We start from the raw sequence: 23,465 nt of genomic DNA on the forward strand, positions 1-23,465 counted from the left end.
CCATTGTATATATGTACCACAGCTTTTTTATCTGTTGATGTGAACTAGTGGCTTTTAAGGAATCTCTGACTCTTGGCAAGAATCTCTTACACGATCCTCAGTGGTGGAATAGTTCTCTCTGCTGAACCCCATAATGGGGCTGCTGCAGCCCACTCTTCCCCTCCCTCTTGCCCACCTCCACTGTCTAGTCTCTCCATGTCTGTAGAATAATTAAGAACTTTTGAGTGTGATCAGGAGACTCATGTACAAACTAGAGCAGTGCTGGGTGAGAAGCAACAGCTCCTTCCTTTGGGCGGGGAGCCACCCATTCACTTGAGGCCTTATCAAAGGCAACAGACTCTTAGGAACTTTCCCAGATCTCACCAGGTTCTCTCCTCACGTTCCTTTTCCCCTGGCAAGTCTTCCCTCATTTGGGCTTCAGAGAGGAAAGCACTTTCGTTTAAAAATTTTATTTAGCTGTGCTGGCTCTTAATTATGACATGCAGGGTCTTAGTTGTGTCACATGGGACCTGGTTCCCTGAGCAGGGGTTGAACCTGCGCCCCCTGCATTGGTAGCTTGGGGTCTTAGCCACTGGACCACCAGGGAAGTCCCAGCACCTTGGTTTTATACAAATGGCCAGCAGGAGAGTGGCCGCCACTTTCTATGACGTCTCTCTCCCTGCTCCCACCACTCCTGCATATGAAGCTCTGTTCCTCCAGTTCTCATGATCATAGTTTGCCTAATCGGCTTGGTCTAAAGACGTGGTTCTCACACTTTAATGTGCTCCAGAGTCACCTGGAGAACTTACTGGCCCACTTCTGGCATTTCTAATTCAGTAGTACTGGGATGGGGCCCAAGAACTTACATTTCTAACAAGTTTTGAGTTGATGGTGATGCTGCTGATCCAGGGACCACATTTTGAAAACCACTTTTATCAAACCATTTTGATAAAAACAGGGAAGTTTCTGTGTAAAGGTGAATTGAGGGGTGCTATTGCAGCAACAGGATTCTTACTCCATAATCCAGACCTACACTACTCAGATGGATGAAACTAAAATAATCAAACAAGCCTTCCTGGGCCCAGTTTGAGTTCCCAAAGTAGGCAGGGGATTAAAACCAGTCAGCAAAATGCACCAAATCTCTTCACTCTGTCTGCTAGCTTCCTACTTGCTTTGGTTTTGGCAAGCAACACCGTCTTTCCAGGCTGCTTTGCAAGTTGCAGACTTGCACACCAGCCAGCTGGGAGCATCTGCCAGCCAAGATGCAGGCAACTGAGGAACACTGCGTCCTAACCGAGGCTGCTCCCTTCCAGCCCGCAGCTGTGCTGTTCCCTATTGCAGTCTTGTCACACCTTTGCCACCTTTAAGCTTAAAGATCAGGCATACGTGATGCTATTTTGGCAGTGGCTGTGAGGCTGGAAGGAGGGAACCTTCACTCCTGTCTACTAGACAGTAAGATTTTCCTCTGTATAAAACTCCCATGAGGCACACTGAGTCCCATAGCTATAACATCTCAGCCAGCCTCCTCTTTGTACATCTGCAGTGATGCAGATTCTTCCTTAAGAAGTCATACCCTGATCAAACAGCTGAGCTGTTGCTTAGTATTTCTTTTCTAAAACACATCAAGTCAAAGCTAAAATAATTTCTAATGTGGCCACAGACCTTAGACAGGCATCTCAGGGCCCTTGTGATTACCTACATTTAACAGTTCTTCATTGCCAAGAAAACATGAGTTGCGTTTCCCGTGGGAGGTTGTTGAGCAAACGGAACTGTAGGATCCCTAGCTGGTTCCTTTCCACAAAGATGGAAGTTCCTGTTTACATCACTGCCTCAAATGATGCCCTTGGATTTACCAGCCTATAAAAGGGAGGCTACCTCTAGGTCTCCTTGGACTTTCAACTCTTAGGTTCATCTTTCCTTTCCCTCCCTCCCCCACCCCTAGTGCACTTTAAAATTTTATTTATTTGCACTGGGTCTTGCTTGTGGCAAGAGGGATCCTCAAACCTTCATTGTAGCTTGTAGGATCTAGTTCCCTGACAGGGATCAAACCTGGGCCCCCTGCATTAACAGAATGGAGTCACTGGACCACCAGGGAAGCCCCAATGTACTTTTCTTTATAGACATATTTAATATAAGCAGTCATTTCTTTTGGATCATGTAATGTGGATAAAATCAAATGGTGTAATTAGCACCTCAAGTTAATTCAAGAAAGTCTTTATCAGTTTGTTTTGGGCTCAGTCAGTTGGGTTCTGGGTTTTTGGGTATTTGCTTTAGGAGAGAGCATGACACCTTCGCTAAATTCCCACCCCACGTGGATTCTTTACCCTTGCCACGCCATGTTAGTTGTCATCGTCATAATCATTATCCAAGAAAACTAAGATATAGAAAGAATTATCATCTTACAGTCCCTTAGCATACCTTTTCAACAGTCTGTTTCAGGTTCAAAATCTGTCCTAATTCTCAGGAAAAGAGGACAGGTAACACAAGAATCATAAAAACATTTCATTCACGGGGCTCTGCTCTGGCTCCATAGGAACACTTGATTTACCAATCAATGTACCTTATATTCTCCCTCCTGTAACTGAGATGTACATAACCCACCTCCAGTTCATTACTGGAAGCATTAAAACCCAGACTGGAAATTTTTTTTTTTCTGTTGGCCTTTTTAATCCTGTGGTCCATTTCAGGGGAGGACCACGTCAGGAAATTTCAAGATACTCCAGAGATGAATCCAACTGGAAGGTGGAGAAACAGAAAAATATTGAAAGTGCTCAGTGGTTGGGCTTCTGGCCATGCCACAAAAGAGAGATCGATCGAAAACTGTAAATGCTGCCTGGGTGTCTCCTGACAAGATTCTCCTAATGGAGTCATATTTTTCAAGGGGCTTAAAATTTCCAACAAGTGTCCAATAGCAATATTTCTTAACCCATAGTCTACAGGAGCAGCAGCCATATCCTGGCCCAGGCAGACATGAAGCCTAGGAATTTCTGGCATCCATTCCCACATTTCCAGTAATGTTTATAGATTCAACCTTTTGGAACAGAGCATATTTTAAAGAGCCAATGAAATAAAATGCCATTATTTTCCTTCTTGGAATTTTGAGACATAAATTTCACATCTGCAGAACAAAGACGTGATGCTTGAAAGCTTAATCCCAGCTCTCACTGGCACAGTGACAGAGGCACACCCGGGTGCCCCAGAGGCATGGGGGCTGCAGGGAAGCTCACAGAATGTAGCCTGGCCATTTGCAGGAAGCCAGGGTCACAGTAGCCAAGGCTGGGCGTGAGTCCTGGGTCACTTGTTGACTATTGACTGAACCATGTGCCTTCTGTATGCCACCTGCTGGGCACACGGATTGTCTCACTAATTACCAGCCGACAACCTCACATGTATCATTTAATCTTCCCACACCTTGGTGTCCTCATCTGTATCATGCTGCTGCTGCTGAGTCGCTTCAGTCGTGTCCAACTCTGTGCGACCCCATGGACTGCAGCCCACCAGGCTCCCCCGTCCCTGGGATTCTCCAGGCAGGAACACTGGAGTGGGGTGCCATTTCCTTCTCCAATGCATGAAAGTGAAAAGTGAAGTCACTCAGTCATGTCCGACCCTTAGCGACCCCATGGACTACATCCCACCAGGCTCCCCCGTCCCTGGGATTCTCCAGGCAAGAACACTGGAGTGGGTTGCCATTTCCTTCTCCAATGCGTGAAAGTGAAGTCGCTCAGTCGTGTCCGACCCTTAGCGACCCCATGGACTGCAGCCCACCAGGCTCCTCCGTCCATGGCTCATAGAGCCAGTTAATAGACATTTAAAGCCCATTCACAGTTCTGTGGCGATTATATAAGGCCTCTTGAAAGTTTATCTGTGTTTTTGGCTGCACTGGGTCCCTGTTGCTGCGTGCAGGCTTTCTCTGGCTGCAGTAAGCAGTGGGCGCGCTCCAGCTGAGGCGCCCTGGCTTCTCGTTGCGGTGGCTTCCTTTGTCGCAGAGCACAGGCTCTAGGGTGCATGAGCTCAGTAGCTGTGGCTGCGCACAGGCTTAGAAGCCCCAAGACATGTGGCATCTCCCTGGACCAGGGATTGAACCTGTGTCCCCTGCATTGGCAGGTGGATTCTTTACCACTGGACCACCAGGAAAGTCCTATTTGTGTTTATCTTATGACTGTTATTCATGTGATTTGATCTTACAGAGAAATATTAATATTCTCCCAAGGTTGAAAAGTGGGTGTCCCCTGGCCCAGTGGCTTTATCCACAAGAACTCAACCCTCTGGCCTGCATAGAGCTCTAGGCTACGGAGGGGCTAAGCTTCAGGAATTGCTGGCTTTAATGGGGTGGGGGAGGGGGTGATGGGGCAACCTAGGGAAGCCAAGACAAGGGGACTAGTCAGGGAGACAATCCGTCTCACTCCCCCTTCTCTGACCACTGCACGTGTAAAGCCATGCTGCTCTCTGGCCTCAGACCAAAAGCAGAACAAAGCTGAGAGGCTATACTGTAGTGGATACTAGCTGTGTTTCAATAACAGAAATAAAATCCAAAATTCCTTCTTGTGCTATACTATTCTACAGTCTTTTTCGAGTTAAACCTCCTTTGCTCCAGTCACCATAACAACTCATATCCCATGAAGAGTGTGAACAGTCCCTGTCTCTACGTCGTTGATGTCACTTGGCGTTTTGTGTTCTTGTGGGCTTCTGGCCCCTGTGAGGTTGGACAGCTGTCTGTAAGGGCTCATCGGTCGGTCAGCATCCGGTGTCTCAGGGCCTAGCACCTCTTGGCCTCCCCAGGCACTGAAACAGGCAGGTTTTCACAAAGCCAACTGGGTGTGATGTGCCTGATTACTCAGGAAACTTTGTGGTATGGGTTATGCTGTGACTGCATTAGATGTCTAACACCCTACTCAGAAAAAGACCTAATGTAAAAGCAAGGTGTAACCAAGCTTCTTCATGTGTTGCTTTTTCTAATGAAGGATAAACACAGTAAAGTGGTAAATGTGTACAGTCCCTTGGTATCCACCAGAGATTAGTTCCATCACACGCACACACACACCAGATACAAAAATCCATGCATACTCGAGTCACTTGTATAACATGGCATGGTATTTGCAAGGGCTTCCCTGGTGGCTCAGTGGTAAAGAATCTGCCTGCGATGCAGGAGATGCGGGTTCGATCCCTGGGTCAGGAAGACTCCCTGGGGAAGGAAATGGCTACCCACTCTTGCCTGGAGAATCTCATGGACAGAGGAGCCCGACAGGCTGCCTAGATCTCCTTGCTCAGTTGTCTGTGGTCCATAAGAAACATACTTAGTATAACTTCCCAGGTGGCTTAGTAGTAAAGAATCCACCTGCCAATGCAAGAGACTCAGGAGTCACAGATTTGATCCCTGGATCAGGAAGATCCCTTGGAGTAGGAAATGGCAACCCACTCTGGTATTCTTGCCTGGAAAATTCCATGGACAGAGGAGCCTGGCGGTCTACAGTCCAGGGGATTGCAGAGAGTTGGACACGACTGAGTGACTGAGCAGGCACATAGTATTTGCATATAACCTACGCACATTCTCCTGCGTACTTTAAGTCATCGCTGGGTGACCTGTAATACTGAATACAATGTAAATGTTATGGAAATAGTTGCCCTGCCCAGCAAATGCAAGTTTTGCTTTTCAGAACTTTCTGGAATTTTTTTCCCAAATATTTTCAACCTGCAGTTGATTGTATCTGCATCTGGGATGCAGAACTCCTGAGTGTGAAGGGTCGACTATACAGATTACACTGAAATGATGCGTCACATGGTAACAGCAAAGCTACTTTACACTAGGCCAGAGTTACATATAATGAAACAACCGGATTTGCTCCGTGATGTGGAGTTTTATAACTCCATACAAATCTGCACACAGAGAACCTTTATTATTGAAATGGCAATAGGAAAAATAACTTTGTTGTTTTGATTCAGAAATTCTTGCTCCAACCCCCATTATCCCAGTAACGCAGTTTTCAATCAGGTGAGGTTTAATTGGACTACAAATATCAAAATATGAGCACTACCAAAAACTACCTTGTTGTGGTTTAGTCGCTCAGTCGTGTCCAACTCTTTGAGCCTCTGTGGACTGTAGCCCGCCAGGCTCCTCTGTCTATAGGACTCTCCATGTAAGAGTACTGGAGTGCATTGCCATTTCCTTCTCCAGGGGATCTTCCCAACCCAGGGACTGAACCCGCATCTCTTGGGTCTCCTGCATTGGCAGGCAGATCCTTTACCGCTGAGCCAGCAGGGAAGCCCCATAAAATCCTGCATATTCGTTGTAAAATAAAACTAGTCTAAGTGCTTTCAGACGAGTAAACGTGAGTGACTATGAGGGACAGTGGTGTGCTCTGAGAGACTTTTCTAGTCTTTCCGACAGAGCTGTAACATTTGTTAGTTTCCCCTCTCTGTGTGGCCCGTTTCAAGCTACCAGGGTGACTCCCCCACTGGTTGCAGAGCTGGGAGGAGATGCAATCTCCCACCGTCATGTAGGCAGCAGACATTAATAGCATGGATAGATGTAAAATGTGGTAAAATAATTAGGGAGGGTTAAATTCTGAGTATTTGTTGCCGTTGCTTTTAATTTAACTTATTCAGTGAGATGTTTTTTATTTCATCTTTGTTGTTCAGTCACTCAGTCATGTCTGACTCTTCACAACCCCATGGACTGCAGCACGCCAGGCTTCCATGTCCTTCACTATCTCCTGGAGTTTGCTCAAACTCATGTCCATTGAGTCCAGCCATCTCATCCTCTTTCGCCCCCTTCCTCCTCATGCCCTCAATCATTCCCAGCATCAGGGTCTTTTCCAATGAGTCAGCTCTCTGAACCAAGTGGCCAAAGTATTGGAGCTTCAGCTTCAGCATCAGTCCTTCCACTGAATAGTCAGGGTTGATTTCCTTTAGGATGGACTGGTTTGATCTCCTTGCTGTCCAAGGGACTCTCAAGTCTTCAACACCACAGATTTCATCTTTAACGATTCTTTAACAACTGACCCACATAATTTCTGAAAGTGTGACAGCCTGCTCTCACAGGCTGGGTTGAAGCCAGTTCCTGCACACTGGGCACAAGGGTCTTGTTTGCTAGGTAAGAAAGTCTGAATCCCTTTTTCATGACTGTGAGAGGTGTCAATTTCTGGTAGCTGGTAGAAAGGAGCCGTCATCTCCTCGTTATTGACTGCACAGGATCGCCACCTAGTGGTGGAAAGAGATAGTCTGAGTTGAGTCCAAGCCAGCCAGGAAAATGGCTGTTCTGACTGATTTGTGTGATGGTTTCCAGGTCTGCACTGCAGTTAGTAAAGAGCCAGTGATCACCCCATCGGAGCAGGTGTCCTGTGTTCTGTGGTTGGTCTGACAGTAGAGATCTTAAAAGCACTCTGGAAAGCTGTCTTAGAATTAGGAAAAGGGCCTGGGCCATTGCCAGAATTCCCTCTTTTTAACCCATGAAGACAGATCCCTAAAGATGTGAAGTGATGGATCCAAGTCATGTGCCAGCCAGTGTCGGAACTGGGCCTCAAACCCAGTGCACCTACTCCGATTCAAGCCACAGTCCCTTATACTACTCCTGCAGGACGTGCAGATTGAGGCCACACAGTCTTCCTGGGCCTGACACCAGGTCCAGGGATGACTATGGTGAGAACAGACACCTCCATGGACTCTGCTGTCCTGCTAGGGAGACAGGTAGCCCAGGCCCCTGTCCCCAGTGCACCTACCCCCTGCTTAGAGCAGACACAGGCTACCAGAGGATGCTGCAGGGGCTGAAACAAGATCCAAAGGCTGAGTAGGAATTAGCAGTGCTCTGTGTGGGCCGGGGAGCATGGGGCCAGAAAAATCAGTGTGGCTGGAGCTCTGGGAGTCTGCCGCGTATGCATCACGCCATTCGCTGACGAAGCCAGCAGGAAATTCCAGGAACCCACGTCAGTGATCTCATGGGAGTGTCGTGAGGCTAAATGAAGCAACATTTGAAAATGCCCAGCATGGTATCTTTCCCAGAGCTCCAGGCAGGGGTTCCCAGACCACACCCCCTCTGCTGACACTCACAAGAAGAGCAAGGACATGCTTAGATGTGAGAATGGGGCAAAAGTGACTGGAGAGGAGGAGGGCTCACTTGGCGAAGGTGCTGCCTGACTGGACAGTTGTCCCCTTTCCTGGTTCCAGAGGCAGACAGTGGTGATCTTGGGATCGCCTAAACAGCCCCTTTCCTGATGCAAAATGCCGAGCTGTTCTCCACCCCCAGGTCCTTTCCCCATCAAGCACAGCCCACCTCGTCGATACTGCTGCTCCCCAGCAAACAGTGCCCCATTTCAGAGCTCTCTGGAATCTCCCCCTCCCAACTGTGGAGCACTGTGAGCCCCATTCAGCCAAGAGATACACGACCAGATGACCTTACACTGCATGACAGCTGTTGTCCAGGGCCTGGGACAATCAGGCCAATGTCCACTGTCCACGGGAACCCAATGCCTCAGTAATCCCTGAGGTTTTACTTTGATGACTTATTCTGAGGAAGTAGGCTCTGATGGCTTGGAATCAAAGACCACACAGTGGCTGTGTTCACACAGGTGTTTAAATGGTCTTCCATCCCCTCCTCCACTGTGTCCCAGTTCCTGGGTGGGACATCCAGCAGCTGCTTGTACACAAGCTGGCTGAGCTGACTCTGGGTATCAAGAGTGCACTGCAGAGCCCGGGGGGCCCATGCAATTTACTTATTTTAAAAATATTTTTTGTGCAAGTATCTTTGAAAGAAATATCTGTGTATGGCTGTGTGGGGTCTTTGCTGCTGTGCCGGCTTTCTCTAGCTGCAGAGAGCAGGGGCTACTCTCTAGTTGCCATGCACAGGCTTCTCGTTGCAGTGGCTTCACTTGTTGTGGAGCACCGGCTCTAGGGCATGAGGGCTTCAGGAATTATGGAGCACAGGCTCAGTGGCTGTGGCACTCTGGCTTAGCTGCCCAGCAGCATGTGGGATCTTCTCCGAACAGGAATCAAACCCGTGTCCCCTGCATTGCAAGGCAGATCCTTAACCACTGGACCACCAGGGAAGCCCCTTACTTTTTTACTTTTGAGTCAGCTTTCTTGAGATATAATTTACATACCATAACATCAACCCATTCAAAATACAGTTCACCAGCTTTTAGTATAGTCAGGGGTATACAACCATCATCATAATCTAATTTAGGAAGATTTGCGTTATCCCAGAGGGAAACCTTCTTCTCCTTAGCCGTCATCCCTCCCTCCCCTAGCCCTCAGCAACCACTAATCTACTTTCTGTCAGAATAGGTTAGTTTTTTCTGGACATTTCATGTAAATAGAATCATCCTTCTTTTGTTAAATTTATTCCTAAGTAATATTCTGTTTGTGTATTGTAACTGAAATTGTCCTCTCAGTTCCTTTTCTAGATTGCTCATTGCTAGTTCCTAGAAATATAGCTGATTTTTGTATATTGATCTTGTGTTCTATAGTCTTTCTGAATCTTTTTATTCTAGTAGTATTTTTTAGCGTATTCCTTGGGCTCTTCTGTGTGCAAGCTCATCTCATCTGCAAATAGAGGTATTTTTCACTTCTTTTCCAGTCTGTATGCCTTTCATTTTTGACTAATCGCCCTGGCTGTAGAGCCTGCAGTGCATATTGATGAGCTGACATCTCTGTTCCTGATCATAGGGGCGAAAGTATATTTGTCACCAGCAAATAGGATGTAGACTAGGAGTATGTGGACAGGGTTCCTAAACCCAGCCAGGGCTCGGACTGCATGGAGAGAGGCAGGAAGATGCCAGTGTGGCCTGCAGTGGGATGAGAGGCTGGGAGCAAGTGGGGCCACACCTGGCAGGGACTTGATAAGCCAAGGGCAGGGGGAAGCTGTTGAAGGCTCAGTGGAGAGTGAGGTAAACTAATAACACACTGAGCTGGTGTTCAGGGAGCCTTGAAAGAAAGCAGCTGGCAGGAGTGACATGAAGGGGAGGAGCTGGGTGACCTCAGCCAAAGCTGGAGGCAGGTGGGCAGAGGAGCAAGGAGGGAGACTCCTGGGAAGGCTGCAGGCCGGCTGGCCCTTCTTTTCAGAGAGTCACCCAGCTTTGTGTCTACACTGAGGGCCCCCTGCCCAGAGAATGCACCCAAGTCGCAGTACTCTTGGCCTCCAGACACCCCAACCACCTACATTAATGGTGGTAGGTTTCTCCCCATGGACAAAAAAGAGGCCAGCTCTTCATCTAAGAATATTTGGTGAGTGTACATGTGTGCACGAGTGTGCATGAGAACACATACCCTCCCAACCCCACTCCCTGGAAGTGCCAGGCTGCAGGCTTCCTCCGTCCCAGGGTGTTCTAAATGCACACACACACCCCCCTCCCCGCCCCATTCCTCGTTGCTGGGAAATCAGAAGACTTCTGGTATCCAGGCTAATGGCTCTTATTAACCAAATGCTGACACATCTCTAATATATAGGTTACTTAATTAAAAACCTGCTTATCCAGCCAGCCTGCCTTCTCAAGCAGGCGATGGGGATTTCCAAGACTAGGAAGGAAATGATGTAATGCTAACGATCTATACGACGTCTTCCCTCTTCTATAAAAGTGCCTGGAGAGGGTGGCAAGGTGGGCATGGGGGTTGATGTGAGAAGAGTGGAGCCTGAGTTACCTTGGGGTTTGCTCCCTTCTACATAGGGAGACCCGGGAAGCACTCAAGGAACCCCACCCCTGCTGGGGACAGCTAGCAGCCAGTATCCCCCTACCCTCAGCCACCCCCTCATGATCTGACTTGCTCAGCAGCACCCTGTAGCATCTATTGTCACAGGACCTCAGCGAGGACAGTGAGGCTCTGGCCTCTTCAGAACACGCCTCAAAACTAGGTGTGCTTTTTCTCTCCAGAACTCAGGCCCCAGGAAATACCCTGCCTTTTGCTCCGCCCTCCCACAGGTATTAACAGGCCTGACCAGACCTAACAGCCAGCCCCACTGTGTTGAGTTCAGTCCAGCCCCTCTTAGAAGTCTTCAGTTTCTTTCAGAAGCAAATGAGCATAGGCTTCACTTTAGTTAGTCCTTAAAGGGGCGTGGGGGTGTTTGCTGTATTTGTTTCCTAAATGCATTCTCTAAATGCTTTTGATGAACATATTTAATAAGAGTTATTCCAGACATGTTTCAAGATCTCCCTGACTAGGCCCATGCCTTTGAGACAAGGCATGAATGGTGACTGGAGGAAGCACAGTTTGTAGAAGGAATACATTTAAAGCTAGAAGACATTTAAATACATTTAAAACTGGATTAGGGCCTCAGCACCGGAGACACCTCTGGTGATCGTCACCAGGTAGAGGCGGCGGCACTGGCGTCTGTGGGGCAAAGGCGAGGGATGTTTAACCCCCTACAGGGCACAGGGTACCCCCTGCAACAAGATCGGGATACCCACAGCGTCAGGAGTGCTGATGTTGAGACGTTACTTTGGATAAGTTTTCTGCACAAGAACATTCACAGCAGCATTTTTCTGTAATGAAACTGGAATTATCTCGAATGACCACCAACAGTAGACTGGATAAGTAAATGGTGACATAGTCATGGAATGGAATAGTAAATATAAAGCCATGAGAGTGAATGAGTCAGAACTACATGCATCAACAGTGCTCATCTCAAAAATGGAGCGAGGGAGAGAATCCCCTGGTGGCCCAGTGGTCAGCACTTGGTGCTTCCACTGCCCTGGCCTGGATTCAGTCCCTGGTCAGAGAACTAAGATCCTGCAAGCTGTGCACTGTGGCCGGGGGGAAGAAAATGGAGCAGGTTATAGCTGTGTGTGATTTTTACACAGCTAAACAGGTAAACTATACCTACTGTTTAGGGATACTTATGTGCATGGTAAAACTACAAAGCAAAGCAGAATTAATATAAAATGCAAACTAGGGGTTCATTGTGGGAGGGCTTGCAGCTGAAAGGAGGCACCTGTAGGCTTCCGTGGCAGAGTTCTGGTTTCACAGTTCGGGGTGAGGGGAGTATACACATGGCTGTCATATTATCATTTAGATGTGTAAATATGTTTTATAAACTTGTCTTACATATTTCCTTTTATGCTGAGAACACAGCAACAGCAGCTAATGTTTATGCAGAATTAACTACGTGTTTTTGCACCGACCTTGTCAGGAAGGGTGTTTTATTCTCCAAGAAAGTTTAGAGGTTGACGTGTCCTTCTAAGGATGGGGCTAGATTTGAACTTGAGCAGTGTTGGCTCCAGGCTCCAAACCAGCACACAGGGCTACTGCCTCCTCTTGGGGCCCAGCTCACCGCCTCCACTCTCTCCACAGGGCCCGGAGACAAACCACCAGCCGGCCTCCCCCAGCGGGGGGCAGACCCAAGCCCCAGCCCAAGCCCAAGCCTCAGGTGCCACAGTGCAAGGCTCTGTATGCCTATGATGCTCAGGACACAGACGAACTCAGCTTCAATGCCAATGACATTATCGATATTATCAAAGAAGGTAAGTGCACGGCTGGCTGGGATAGGCTCAAAGAGCAGACTAGTCATGAGGCTATAAAAACTAGTTTAAATGTGAACGGAATTTATGGGCTCCTCTAACTGAAATTTGAAGAGGTAGGTCAGGCTTCAGGCTGATTGAACTGGAATTAAACTCCAGCTTAATTTTTCAATACTCCTGCCAGCTCTACTCTCTCCTTTGTATTTCTTCACTCCTCTGGCTGTTTTTCCTCATGGTAACAGAAAGACTGCATCAGTGCTAGGCCAACAGATCAAACCATGTCTAAAATCCATTTTACTTCTGAAACTTCTCTTAGCCATTGGATAGAAAGCCTAGGTTTCACTCTGATTGGACCAAAGTGGTCATGTGCCCATTCCTGAATCAGTCTCTGTAGCAAGGCAAATGCTGTACCCTAAGAGGGCTAGACCTGGCGGGGACTGCCCTAGGATATGGTAGGTAGGGCTATCCTACCCAGATTTCATGGCCTCTCAGACTGAAGGTAGATGGAATGGAAGCCAGGGAGACAACCTGTAACATCCACTATAAAAATGGTCTGGTCTGTGGGTGCGGCTGAATACTTTATTAATTTGGTAGAGAAGATATGTTAGCACAAACATTACTGCTTATGGAAGCATGAAAAACAAAGATCACTCCTAACTTAGGATGTTAGAAAAAGTACCCTGACGGGAATGACATCTGTGGTGAGGGCGGGGGGGCGGGGCACAGAGAGAGGAGCCTTGGAGGCTAGAAAAAGCAGGCCATTTTTGGAAAATGGGGGTTCCTCACCGGGGTCAAGTGTCAGCTCAAGGAGATGTCACAGGGGATGAAAGGAAGCCAGAGTGGCCTGGTCACGGAAGCCCTGGGTGCCAGGCTTAAGTTGTCAAGACAGAGCAGAGCCATCCAAGGAGTCGGGACAGAGCAGCGGCAATCCGAGTGGACAGTGGTTCCCCAGCAGGGGCCGCTTTCCGGAAGAGGTGGCCAGTTCTCACTCCCAGGAGAATTCTAGGTCCCCAGACCAAAGTCCTCCTAAGCAGCCTCTGGGTGTTATTTTTAATCTCCTTTTAACCACCTGGTTTTCTACAGGTGTTAATATTTTAAGCCATTTAATAGTCTTCAAAAAGTTGGAATAAAAATAAGTATTGAAATAAACTTTTAGTGACACAAACAGGATTTTTATCACCAGCATTGTTCAGCAAAAATATGGGAAATGACCTAATAGCCAGTGACAGGGATTAGTTAAATAAGGTTTGCCATATCCACTCAGTGAACTTGGATGCAAAAATGTGTGAATAATGTGGAAGTACAGTACATTTATTGAAATGGAAAAATGTTCATGACGAAAAGGAAAAATTAGAGGCTGAACTAGTCTCATTTTTGTAAAAATATAAAACACATGGAATAGAAAAAAATTTTTAATGTTTTTAAAAGTAGAAAATGTTATAGTGTTCCCTTAAGAGTTGAACTTTCTTTTCATTTCTCAATATTTTCAAAGTTTTCTAGAAATAACACTGCTGCTGCTAAGTCGCTTCAGTCGTGTCCGACTCTGTGCGACGCCATAGACGGCAGCCCATCAGGCTCCCCCAATCCCTGGGATTCTCCAGGCAAGAGTAGTGGAGTGGGGTGCCGTTGCCTTCTCCGTAAGAAATAACACAGTGGGTATAATTAAAACAATTATATATTTGTGTAAAATATAGTCCTAAAAGTTATCAAAACATGCTATAAAGTATTGCTTTACTTTAAACAGTGCAGGAATTGACATACGGATACAAGGGATAGAATAGCATCCAGAAACAGACCCCTGTGTGTATAGGTATTTAATAGATGATAAATGTGGCACTTGAAATCAGGGGAAAGGATAAAGAGTTACTTTCCATTTTGAAAAGAAAGTTTGCTATATGCTTCATATACAAAATAAATATCAGATGAATTAAAGATCTGAAAATGTATGACTAAACTATAAGTCTTAGAAGGAAACCTAGAATATTATATTAATCTTTGGGTGAGAAAAATCTTCCTATGGAAGATGTCAAACTCAAAAACCATATAGGATTTAACCTCATAAAAAGGCTACATTGAAACCTAGGTGGTGAATAGCACTGGGAAAGTTAAATGATAGAAAATAAACTAGGGAAAAAAATGTCTTACATATATAAATAACTCCTCTATGAAAATAATACAAATAATCCAGCCCCAGAGTAGACACGGCTATCGGGGCAGTCAGTGCACAACAGAGCCTCCTGTGATGTCAGCAAAGATTAAAATGTGAGAGAATCCACCACATTCTCTTATCCAAATCCTTTGAGTAAACTGAGATTCAGAAATCAGAGCTTTTGCAAAGTTGATAATGGAGTATATATAAACATCATGTAATATCTATACACATCATGTGATATATAACCCCCCTTCCAATTCCCAGGGCAACAGCTTAGATCAGCCAGTTTCTGCTGTGGAAACTAAGAGCCTTCACGCTCAATCAAAGACATCATAAACAAGCCCATGTCAGTTCAGGTCAAGTTTGGCCATCAGATGGGTTATAGAAAACTTTCAATTTTTAGAACTTTCTGGATTGTGTCACTGCAAATAAAGTATGGAGTGTAATGTCTGTGTTTAATCAGGGAAATAGGTACCTTCTTTCACTATTTACTGCTGAAATAGGCTTTTGGGAAGGAAATTTAATAGTATTTATCAAAATTGTTACTTTGGATTTATATATTAACCCCTTCCCCCAAGGTCAGTTACAAATAAATTAATACATGCATAAAAGAAATACAGAAGTCCTTGATGTAAGTATAGGAGAGTTTTCTTTTCTTAATAGTGTCAGTGTGGGAAAGGATTTCTAAAAGTGATAGAAAACTAAGACTGTAAAATAATCATTTGATTCAATTGCTCAAATACTATGTCAGAGTTAATAAAAATGGGAAGAAGAACATTTGTAACTCATGTGACAGATTCACTAGTATATAAAAAAACTCCTAATCAACAAGAGGCCAACGTGAAATAAAATTAAGCAAGTGATATGAACAGTGGGCATATCTATAGAATACAGAAGTTCTTTATATACAGATGTGAAATGATCTTTAGTCTGTGTTATTAAGGTTAAAGTACAGAACACAATCGTATGCTATCATTTATATACAAAAGGTTGTTGGCTTTTTAACAAATACTTGACTTTATAGACATGAACTATATCTTTGGAAGAAGTGCAGCTGGCTCAGACAGTAAAGGATCTGCCTGTAATGGAGGAGACCTGGGTTTAATCCCTGGGTTGGGAAGATCTCCTGGTGAAGGGAATGGCAACCCACTCTAGTATTCTTGCCTAGAGAATCCCATGGGCAGAAGAGCCTGGCAGGCTACAGTCCATAGGGTCCAAATAGTCGGATACGAATGAGCGACTAACACTTTCACTATCATTTGTATACAAACGGTGGTTTGTTTTAAATAAATACTTGCCTTTATAGACATAAACTATCTCTGGAAGAAAGTACAAGTAATAGGTAATACTGCTTGCCTTCCAAGAAGGGATCTGGGTGGCTGGATTCACTGTTAATACTTTCACGTGCACTTTCAAAAGTACAAAAGGATAATCTATCACAAAAAGTAAATTAGATTTTCTTAAAGGATAATAGAAGGTCCATGTTCTTTGCTCCAAGAATCTATCCTATAGAACTACTTGCACATGGGCATAAAGATATTATGTATGGACATTTATTGCATTAACAGCAAAAAATAAGAGAATGGTATACAAATTTTGGTTTATGATGCAGCTGTTTAAAAAATGGGATGCAGTCATGGAAAGATGACTGAGTACTGAAAAGCAAGATGCAGAAGAGTAAGATATAGAATGACCTATCTAAAATGAATGTGTGTTTATAATCATAGAAAAAGGTCTGGAAGAATATATATCAAATACTTATTACTGGTAAGGGACTGGGATTAAGCTGGGAAGTAAGGATGGTGAAGTGGTACAGATCAGTTCTCCCAGAAAGATGGTGAGGTGGAATAAGGCGTGTGAAAGGTGAGTTGGGAAAGAAAAGGGGGGACGCAGGATTAGAGTCAGACCACAAGCTGACCTCACAGTCTGCCAGCCCAGCAGCTGGCCCGCCTCACAGGCAGGAAGATCCCACAGGGCCAACCACTAGAGACGGGCAGCGAAATCTCACAACTGGGCAGTGGGTTCTTCTGGAAGGGGGCCTGTGAGGCACATCTGCATGTCTGATTTTCATTAAAAGAACATGAGAAAGAACATGGACGGAGCCTAGTCTCCTCTGCCTGTGGGAGCAGCTATGGGAGCAGAGGCCCCGACTCACTTTCACAATCTCTGTGTCCCCACAGATCCTTCTGGCTGGTGGACGGGGCGACTGCGTGGTAAACAGGGCCTGTTCCCCAACAACTACGTGACCAAGATCTGAGGCGAGCAGAGACTCCAACGCTAGGGACGAAGGAGCTTCAGGCACACGTGGGAGGGGACGTGTGGGGGCCCTCCTCCCGACCCACAGCGAGCAGCTGCTTCTGCGAGGCCTGGAGCTCCTCAGGCCCCTGCCCATGGAGGACTTCGCAGAGCTGGGTTGGAGACAGGGAGTGTCACTCCATTGGATCCCAGGAGGGCAAAACAAGCACCCACTAAGATTTATTTATTCTATTTAAACCTGGTGAGAGGACCAGCGAGGTCCACGCAGACCTTGCCAGCTCTATCAAAACAGCACCTGCTCGCTCACCGGGCCCAGGGGAACGGCCATGGGTGGCCGCTGACAAGTGCCTTTAGTTAAAGAGCACATCTCTCTCATCCCTCTCTTCATTACCTGACATGCACATTCCTCGGCCACCTGCCCTCATGGGGGACCCGCTCTCTGCAGGCGCAGGGGGGCTTGGCGGGAGCGGGCACTTCCCATGCAGATGCCAAGGGCCTGCTGAGCCCACAGGTGCATGGGTGCTGCTGATTTTGCCAGGCAGCAGGGCAGGGGCTGGGCTGTGGGCAGGCTCTCTCTGGGTCTTCAGTTGGTATGTGGCTGGCCCATGTTGGTTTTTGTGTTTAATGCTGTATCTATTATGAGAAGGATCTTTTTTTTTCAAGCTGTACATTTATAAAAAAAAAATACACACACAACAGATCATATACTGTATATATAAAAATCTCAAGATGGTAGAAACATGTATGAATGTACTAAGTAGTATCCCACTGTACTTACTCTTAAGATAGGTTTTATGACAAGACTCACGCCAGGTACTTACAGATGTGCACTACTCCTTTCTGACTATAGAACTATCAGTGTTACCGCTTCCTAGCTCAGTCCCTGCACTCCCTTCCCAGCCCTCACCTGTTGGGAGTTCTCCTCTGCCCCCACTCCGTGTCTCCTCCCCTGCCCTCCAAAATAAAGAATCAGTGAACCACCTTGCTCTTTCATGACCTGTGTCTGGGTTGCGTCCACCTCCACAGGAGAAGGTATGTTCAGGTCCTAAACGCCAGCACCTTACTTGGAAATCAGGTCTTCACAGAGGTGACTAAGTTAAAATGGGGTCATCAGCAGGGCCCCTAATCCAATATAACTACCATCCTGATAAAAAGAGGAGATTTAGACACAGATCAACACAGAGAGAGGGAAAAGATGAGTGAAGAGTCAGCCACCTACAAGCCAAGGGAGAGGGCCTGGAACAGAGCCTCATGGTCCACAGAGGAGACCAGCCCTGCCAACACCTGCATTGTGGGCTTGCAGCCCCCACAGTGGTGAGGCCGGGGGTTTCTGCGGGTAAGCCACCTGGTCTGTGGCACTTAAGTAACGCAGCGCTAGCACGAGGCAGTGTTCACTGCAACAGCAGGGAGAAGTTGGAAACAGTATTGTGTCCACCGACAAAGGAATAGTCGCAACCTCTTCTCCTGGTTGCCACAGCTGGTCTTAAGCTCCTGGGAAAGTAGGATTTGATGGCACGTCCCTTTTTGTCATTTTGGGGTCTCCAGGTCCAAGGGAAAAAAATTATCAGGGATTACATATTTGGGGAAAATGTATTTGAACTTGGGGCAAATAATTCTACTTCAAGAGCAGAGAGCAAATATCATTTGCTAACGATGTTTAAAGTATATTTCAGTTCCATTTTATGACCACTTAAGAAAGGAAAAGCAAGCCGTAACGTGATGACATAAGGAAAGGTGATTCTACTGACACTAACAGTCTCTGTATTTCACAAGGGACTTTCAGTTTCACTTACTTGGACTCACTGAAGAGCAGGAGGAAGGAGACAGAGGAGCGTCACAGACTCCCCACAGCCCCAAAGCCAGGCCACCTCCTTAGGAGCAGGACCGTCCAGATCGCCTTGGTGTCACCATGAGCCCCAGGCCCAACGCCCACACGAGGCTGTGCCCAGGGCTCGTGGTGACGGACACCGAAGTCTGGGGCCAGGCTCCAGGAATTCGGGCGTTGCCTGAATTGGTGACGGTACTGACGTTTCTAGGTAAAGACTTTACTTGGGTTTCTCTCATCTGTGGATCCAGCCAGGCCTGCCATTTGTTTAGACAGACATGAGGCTAGTACAGGAGCCACTTAATAAAACAATGCAGAGGGTGAGGGGCCATCCCCACCTCCTAGAACTGGTCATCCTACTTAGGAGAAGGGGCCTGTGTGTACAGCAGTAGAAACTGTTACATTATGAAAAGGCGACAGATCCCTTCAGCCAACGACACAAAGTAACCAAGAGCCACAGAAGCAAGCTTGAACTTGGACCCTAGGGCAGAGGTGTTCAGACTGGTAGTGGACCAGCAGTTCCCAAACCCTTGGGCCTCAGAACTCCTCCACACACTTCTGTACTATTAACGACCTCCAAGAGCTCTGCTTTTGTGGGTTGTAGTCATCAGTGTTTACCATACTAGAAATTCGAACAGAACATTTTAAAACACCAGTGAACACACACATTCTATCATCACATGTCACATAGCCTCTGGAAGATTCCACCATAAACTACTGACAGACTGAACAGTAAAAAAAAAAACAAAAGAAGCAAATAACATCCTAGTATTAGGAAGAGTTTTTGGCCTCATGGCCATGTTTTGAGAACGACAGAGGTGGGTAAGTGCTAATAAGCAGAGGATGCCACAGGCAGGGAGAAACCTGGCTTCCTGAAAACATTAAGCAAAGGGTCAACTTTGCACAGTGTTTGGGAAAGCAAGATTGACACCCGTGAAGAGGGCAAAGCTGAGCCTTATGAGCTTGCTCCCCTATCAGCAGGGGTACAACCACCCATACCCACCTCCCCCATCACACCTGACCCGTCGCCAAGTCTGCCCCACGAAGGCAGTAAGGGGTGAGGAGCGCAGTTTCCCCATTTAAAGGACATTCCCTTCAAAATGCACATACCTGAGTCCTGTGGCCTCAGATGCAGGGGTTGGGAGTCTCTTGCTGGGGATAGTCTCTGCCCAGAGCAGCTGGCCCAGCGCTGAGAGCTCACTCACAGCCATGCCTCCTTCCAGGGAGAGATGCTCACAAGCACAAGTGAGGGAGAGCAAGGTTGTGCACCCATGGAACTTAAGTCTCCAGGCTCACTGCAGAGCAGGACGTGCACACAACCCAAATCCTCTCCCACATGATTCCCCTCAGCTCCCCAGACTTGTGTGCTGCTGGGCAGGCCCGGCTTGTCCTGCCTCTGGTATAGGTGATTTCCTGGGTGGTTTCATGGGGGAGTTCTGGGAGTAAAGTCCGGGTGTGGGAGCAGAGCACACACAGTGTATCTTTGGTGGAGACCTAACAGTTTCAGTGGATCCCTCACCTTTGTGGTCATGAGAATGGGGGCCACTCTGCACTGCTGCCCCCATCCCTCCTTGTTTTGTCTCCCAAGGCCTTGCCAGTCTCACTTTTACTCCTCCCAGCCCATCTTGATGCCTTCCCCTCCCAGTGTACGGGACTACCTACCCTGCTAACCAGCATCTCCTAGCCTAAAATGTCCACTTTGCAAATGAGAAAGTGTAAAGACAATGCCCAATTAGAACCAGCTACTACTGGAACCCTGATCTAACCCCAAGGTCTATGCTTTTAGTCTCTGTCTTCAATTAAACAAATATTAAGGTGTTTGATAGTCTGTTAACCTTTAAACTGCCAATATCTTTCAAAAATCAGAAACCTAAAAACAAAAACAAAACCTTACAAATATGACTCAGAGCCTAGAAACAAACCCACACACCTACTGTCAATTAATCTTTGACAAAGGAGGCAAGAATATACAGTGGGGAAAAAGAGTCTCTTCCCCAAGTGGTGTTGGGAAAGCTGGACAGCTACATGTAAGTCAATGAAGTTAGAACACCCCTCACACACCATATACAAAAATAAACTCAAAATAGTTTACATACTTAAATATTAGACATAACACCATAAAACTCCTAGAAGAGAACATAGGCAAAACATTCACTGACATAAATTGTACCTATGTTTTCTTAGGTCAGTCTCCCAAGGCCATAGAAATAAAAGCAAAATAAATGGGACCTAGTCAAACACAAGCTTTTGCACAGCAAAGGAAACCATAAAAAAGAAAAACAACAACCTACAGGATGGGATAAAGTATTTGCAAACAATGCAACCAATAAGGGCCTAATTTCCAAAATATACAAACAGCTCATACAACTCAACAAAAAAAGCCATTTAAAAAACAGGCAGAAGACCTTAGTAGACATTTCTCAATGTCTACAGACGGCCAACAGGCATATAAAAAGATGCTGAACACCACTAGTTATGAGAGAAATGCAAATCAAAACTATTCAATAAAATGAAGTACCACCTCACATCAGTGATTAGAATGCCCACCATTAAAAACTCTACAAACAACAAATGCTAGAGAGGATGTGGAGAAAAGGGAACCCTTGTACACTGTTGGTGGGAATATAGGTTGGTACAGCCACTTTGGAAAACAGTATGGAGTTTCCCCAGAAAACTAGAGTTTGATCCAGCAATCCCCCTCCTGCACGTATATCCAGACAAAGCTACAATTCAAAAAGGTACACGCACCCCTATGTTCATAACAGCACTGTTCACAATAGCCAAGATGTGGAAATAAGCTGACAGATGAATGGATAAAGCAGATGTGGTACATATATACAGTGGAATACTACTAAGCCAAAAAAAAGAACAAAATAATGCCACATGGGTGCAACAAGAGATTATTGTGCTAAGAGAAGTCAGTCAGGAAGAGGACAGATACCATATGATACCACTCAAACGTGTCATCTAAATATGACACGGATAAACCTATCTATGAAACAGACTCATGGACGTAGAGCACAGACTTGTGGTTGCTCAGGGGGAGAGGTTTGGGGAAGGGATGGACTGGGAGGGTGGGATTGGCAGATATAAGCTATTATATATGGAATGGACAGATGAACAACAAGGTCCTACTGTATAACACAGAGAACTACATTCAGTATCCTATGATAGGCCATAACTGAAAAGAATATTAAAAAAAGAATATATCAATATATGCATAACTGAATCTCCTTGCTGTACAGAAATTAATACATTGTAAAATAAAAACATTTTTTAAAAGAACTATGTACAATATATCTTTGAATGCCCAGAGTCCATCTCTTTACAAGACCATCAACCTTCTTAAACTAACAGCCACTCACATTTGAGCACCTCCAGATACTTGCTTGACATGCTTGAGTACAACACTGTGAGCCAGATACCTTTTTTGGGGGGCCACACCATGGCAAAACATGGGATCTTAATTTCTGCAATCAGGGAATGAACTCACATGCCCTGCATTGGATGCTGACCCCCAGCCCTAAGGTAGATGCTCATATCCCCAATTTATAGACACAGAAACAAGCACAGAGGTTCCACAGCTGCTAAGGACACTTAAACCCAAGCAGCCCAACTTTTAAAATACTGGGGCTCCATCATCTCATAGTCTAATTTCAGTGTTTTTAAGACGTTATATGATTTCTACTTTTACAGCTTATTTCACATTTATAACACTTCAGTTTTAGGTGCCTGGTTGGCACGTGAATATCTTAAAAGGTTTTTGGCTGTTGTTTTTTTAATGACATCCTGGAAGTATGAATTTCCTGAGTCAGGGTATTAATAAAATAACTAAGCAAAATATGTAATAAAGAAGTTCTAAAATGTCTTTAGAATACGCCTAGAAAAACCCATCCTTTCTTGATGAGAAGTTGGAGCTCAAGTGTCCCTGGGAAATAACTGCTTTTCAGAGCCAGGAAATCTCCCTCTCAAGGTCTCACTTCGTCACCATTCACACTAGTGACTAAGTGGGTCTAAGGCTGCCATGGGAACAAGTGTCACTAACTCAACAAGAGATATTTATAAAACTTTATACTAAGACACAACATATAAAGACACCCAGTTCCTCTCCATACTTGAAACTTACAGGCTTACTAGCCAGGCAGCCTGGCCTACCCAGGAAGAGGGGTGAGGCCTCTGTGGAGTCAGACAGCCCTCCCGGGATGGGGCAGTCTCACACCATAGCTGAGCACAGAGCCAGGCACCTGTGGACCTCGGTGCTGCAGGAGGCAGCTTTTAACACATTCTAGGTTGAGTAAACCACATTAAATGAGCTTAGTGCAAAGCTTCTGAGCCTTTATGAATGTTACATGAATTTGCAATGTTTCCCAAATGTATCTAACTCCTGTCCCTCAGAAAATCAATTATCCTCTTGTTGAACTAGTAGTTTAGGAAGCTGTTGCTATAAGAGACTTTTTTTCTTTTTCAGGTTAGTGGTTGGAGACTGAGAATGTACTCCCTCTTAGAAAACAGTATTAAATGTAATCAAATGCCCACCAAAGGGAAAAAAAAGTAAACCATAATGTCGTTGGAACAAACAAGCATCCCAAGTTTCACCTTTAACAAGATGTCACAGGCCTGCTTCCTTTTTCCAGCTGTGGCCCCTTGGCACTGGTATTCCTGGTCTCAACCCGTGCCTTCGCGTGAAACACATCAGGAGGGTTACGTCTGGAAGCCATCACCCTAGTGGGCCAGGTGCTCCTGTACAGGAATTAGAGGATAGATAAGTATGATCTTGAAAGAGAATGTCATGGTTATTCCCCCATTTTAA

The 23,465-nt window shown here is 45.9% G+C and overlaps 1 protein-coding gene across 3 annotated transcripts in view; it reads left to right on the forward strand.

Annotated features, from left to right (window-relative positions):
- The window catches only part of MYO1E (myosin IE), a 214,992-nt gene extending 197,181 nt beyond the window's left edge, over window positions 1-17,811 (forward strand). For 2 of the 3 annotated variants that reach the window (XM_004010559.5, XM_042252380.2), the window contains 2 exons: window positions 12,256-12,425; window positions 16,755-17,811. In XM_004010559.5, coding sequence (XP_004010608.1) covers window positions 12,256-12,425; window positions 16,755-16,831 — 247 coding nt within the window. In that variant the 3' untranslated portion in view covers window positions 16,832-17,811. Of the gene's footprint in view, window positions 1-12,255; window positions 16,728-16,754 lie in introns of those variants that run through there. The other variant, XM_060417853.1, reaches the window with a different exon arrangement.
- Window positions 17,812-23,465: the final 5,654 nt, after the last annotated feature.

Source organism: Ovis aries, chromosome 7 (assembly GCF_016772045.2).
Source record: "Ovis aries strain OAR_USU_Benz2616 breed Rambouillet chromosome 7, ARS-UI_Ramb_v3.0, whole genome shotgun sequence".
In the NCBI taxonomy this organism is placed as follows: Eukaryota; Metazoa; Chordata; class Mammalia; order Artiodactyla; family Bovidae; genus Ovis; species Ovis aries.